Source organism: Podarcis melisellensis (genome assembly GCF_964234715.1).
Source record: "Podarcis melisellensis genome assembly, chromosome: Z".
Lineage (NCBI taxonomy): Eukaryota > Metazoa > Chordata > Lepidosauria > Squamata > Lacertidae > Podarcis > Podarcis melisellensis.
The window spans coordinates 301,480-303,979 of NC_138547.1; the positions used below are offsets into that span (position 1 = coordinate 301,480).

Sequence of the window (2,500 nt, forward strand, 5' to 3'; positions counted from 1 at the left end):
TTCTTTCCATTCGAAAATAAATAAAATCACGATTTTTTTTTTAATATAAAAATCCAGAATTTCTGGAGGTTCCTGTTCCGGAAAAACCTGCCTCTCACTTCTCTCTCCCGGTTGGATTACGCCGTTTTGGGGCTGGGCGATTCCTCGTACCCCAAGTAAGTCCGGGGGGAAATTGGGAAAAAATGGGAAAATCCGGGAGGAAATTGGAAAAAAATGGGGAAATCCGGGAGGCAATTGGAAAAAAATGGGGAAATCCGGGAGGCAATTGGAAAAAAATGGGGAAATCCGGGAGGCAATTGGAAAAAAATGGGGAAATCCGGGAGGCAATTGGAAAAAAATGGGGAAATCCGGGAGGCAATTGGAAAAAAATGGGGAAATCCGGGAGGCAATTGGAAAAAAATGGGGAAATCCGGGAGGCAATTGGAAAAAAATGGGGAAATCTGGGTGGCAATTGGAAAAAAATGGGGAAATCCGGGAGGCAATTGGAAAAAAATGGGGAAATCCGGGAGGCAATTGGAAAAAAATGGGGAAATCCGGGAGGCAATTGGAAAAAAATGGGGAAATCCGGGAGGAAATTGGAAAAAAATGGGAAAATATTGGGGGGAAATGGGGAAATCTGGGGGGAAATTTGGAAAAAAAATCCGGGGGGAAATGGGGAAAAAATGGGGAAATCCAGGGGGATATTGGGGGAAAAATCTGGGAAAATATTGGGGAAAAATGGGGAAATCTGGGGGGAAATTTGGAAAAAAAAGGGGAAATATTGGGAAAAAATGGGGAAATCCGGGCGGGAAATGGGGAAAAAATACGGGAAAATATTGGGGGGAAATGGGGAAATCTGGGGGGAAACTGGGGAAAAAATACGGGAAACTATTGGGGGGAAATGGGGAAATCTGGGGGGAAATTGGGGGAAAAATCTGGGAAAATATTGGGAAAAAATGGGGAAATCCGGGGGGGACTGGGGAAAAAATACGGGAAAATATTGGGGGGAAATGGGGAAATCTGGGGGGAAATTGGGAAAAAAATCTGGGGAAATATTGGGAATAAATGGGGAAATCTGGGGGGGAACTGGGGAAAAAATACGGGAAAATATTGGGGGGAAATGGGGAAATCCGGGCGGAAATTGGGAAAAAAATCTGGGGAAATATTGGGAATAAATGGGGAAATCTGGGGGGGAACTGGGGAAAAAATACGGGAAAATATTGGGGGGAAATGGGGAAATCTGGGGGGAAATTGGGGAAAAAATCCGGGAAAATATTGGGAAAAAATGGGGAAATCTGGGGGGGGAACTGGGGAAAAAATACGGGAAAATATTGGGGGGAAATGGGGAAATCTGGGGGGAAATTGGGGAAAAATCTGGGAAAATATTGGGCAAAAATGGGGAAATCCCGGGGGAAATTGGAAAAAAAATCCGCGAAAATATTGGGAAAAAATGGGGAAATCCGGGGGGAAATTGGGAAAAAAATCCGGGAAAATATTGGGCAAAAATGGGGAAATCCGGGGGGAAAATGGGAAAAAAATCCGCGAAAATATTGGGAAAAAATGGGGAAATCCGGGGGGAAATTGGAGAAAAAATCCGCGAAAATATTGGGCAAAAATGGGGAAATCCCGGGGGAAATTGGGAAAAAAATCCACGAAAATATTGGGGAAAAATGGGGAAATCCGGGGGGAAATTGGAGAAAAAATCCGGGAAAATATTGGGGGGAAATGGGGAAATCTGGGGGGAAATTGGAAAAAATGGGGAAGTCCGGGGGAAATTGGGAAAAAAATGGGAAAATCCGGGGGGAAATTGGGGGGGAAATCTGGGAAAATATTGGGGGGAAATGGGGAAATCTGGGGGGAAATCCGGGAAAATATTGGAAAAATGGGGAAATCTGGGGGGAAATCCGGGAAAATATTGGAAAAATGGGGAAATCTGGGGGGAAATCCGGGAAAATATTGGAAAAATGGGGAAATCTGGGGAGAAATTGGGGGGAAAATCTGGGAAAATATTGGTAAAAATGGGGGGAATTGGGGGAATATTGGGGAAAATGAGGAAATTGGGGGGAAATTGGGGGGGGAAATCTGGGAAAATATTGGGGAAAATTGGGAAATCCGGGCGAAAATTGGGAAAAAAATCCGGGGAAATGGGGAAAAAATGGGGGGAATTGGGGAAAAAATCTGGGAAAATATTGGGGGGAAATGGGGAAATCTGGGGGGGAGCAATTAATAATAATAATAATAATAATATAATAATAATAATAATAATAATAATAATAATAATAATAATAATAGGGAAATCCGGTGGGGAATTGGGAAAAAAAAATTGGGAAAATATTGGGGGGAAATGGGGAAATCTGGGTGGAAAATGCGGAAAAAATCTGGGAAAATATTGGTGGGAAATGGGACAATCCGGGCGAAAATTGGGGGAAATGGGGAAATCCAGGGGGAAATGGGGAAAAAATGGGGAAATCCGGGGGCAAAATGGGGCAAAATGGGAAACTCTGTGGGCAAAATGGGAAAA

General features: G+C 43.6%; 1 protein-coding gene across 2 annotated transcripts in view; it reads left to right on the plus strand.

Annotated features, from left to right (window-relative positions):
* NDOR1 (NADPH dependent diflavin oxidoreductase 1) overlaps window positions 1-2,500 on the plus strand; it is a gene marked incomplete at its 5' end in the record, with an annotated part of 34,587 nt that overhangs the window by 13,459 nt on the left and 18,628 nt on the right. For both annotated transcript variants that reach the window (XM_081896783.1, XM_081896782.1), the window contains one exon: window positions 58-155. In XM_081896783.1, coding sequence (XP_081752909.1) covers window positions 58-155 — 98 coding nt within the window. The remainder of the gene's footprint in view (window positions 1-57; window positions 156-2,500) is intronic.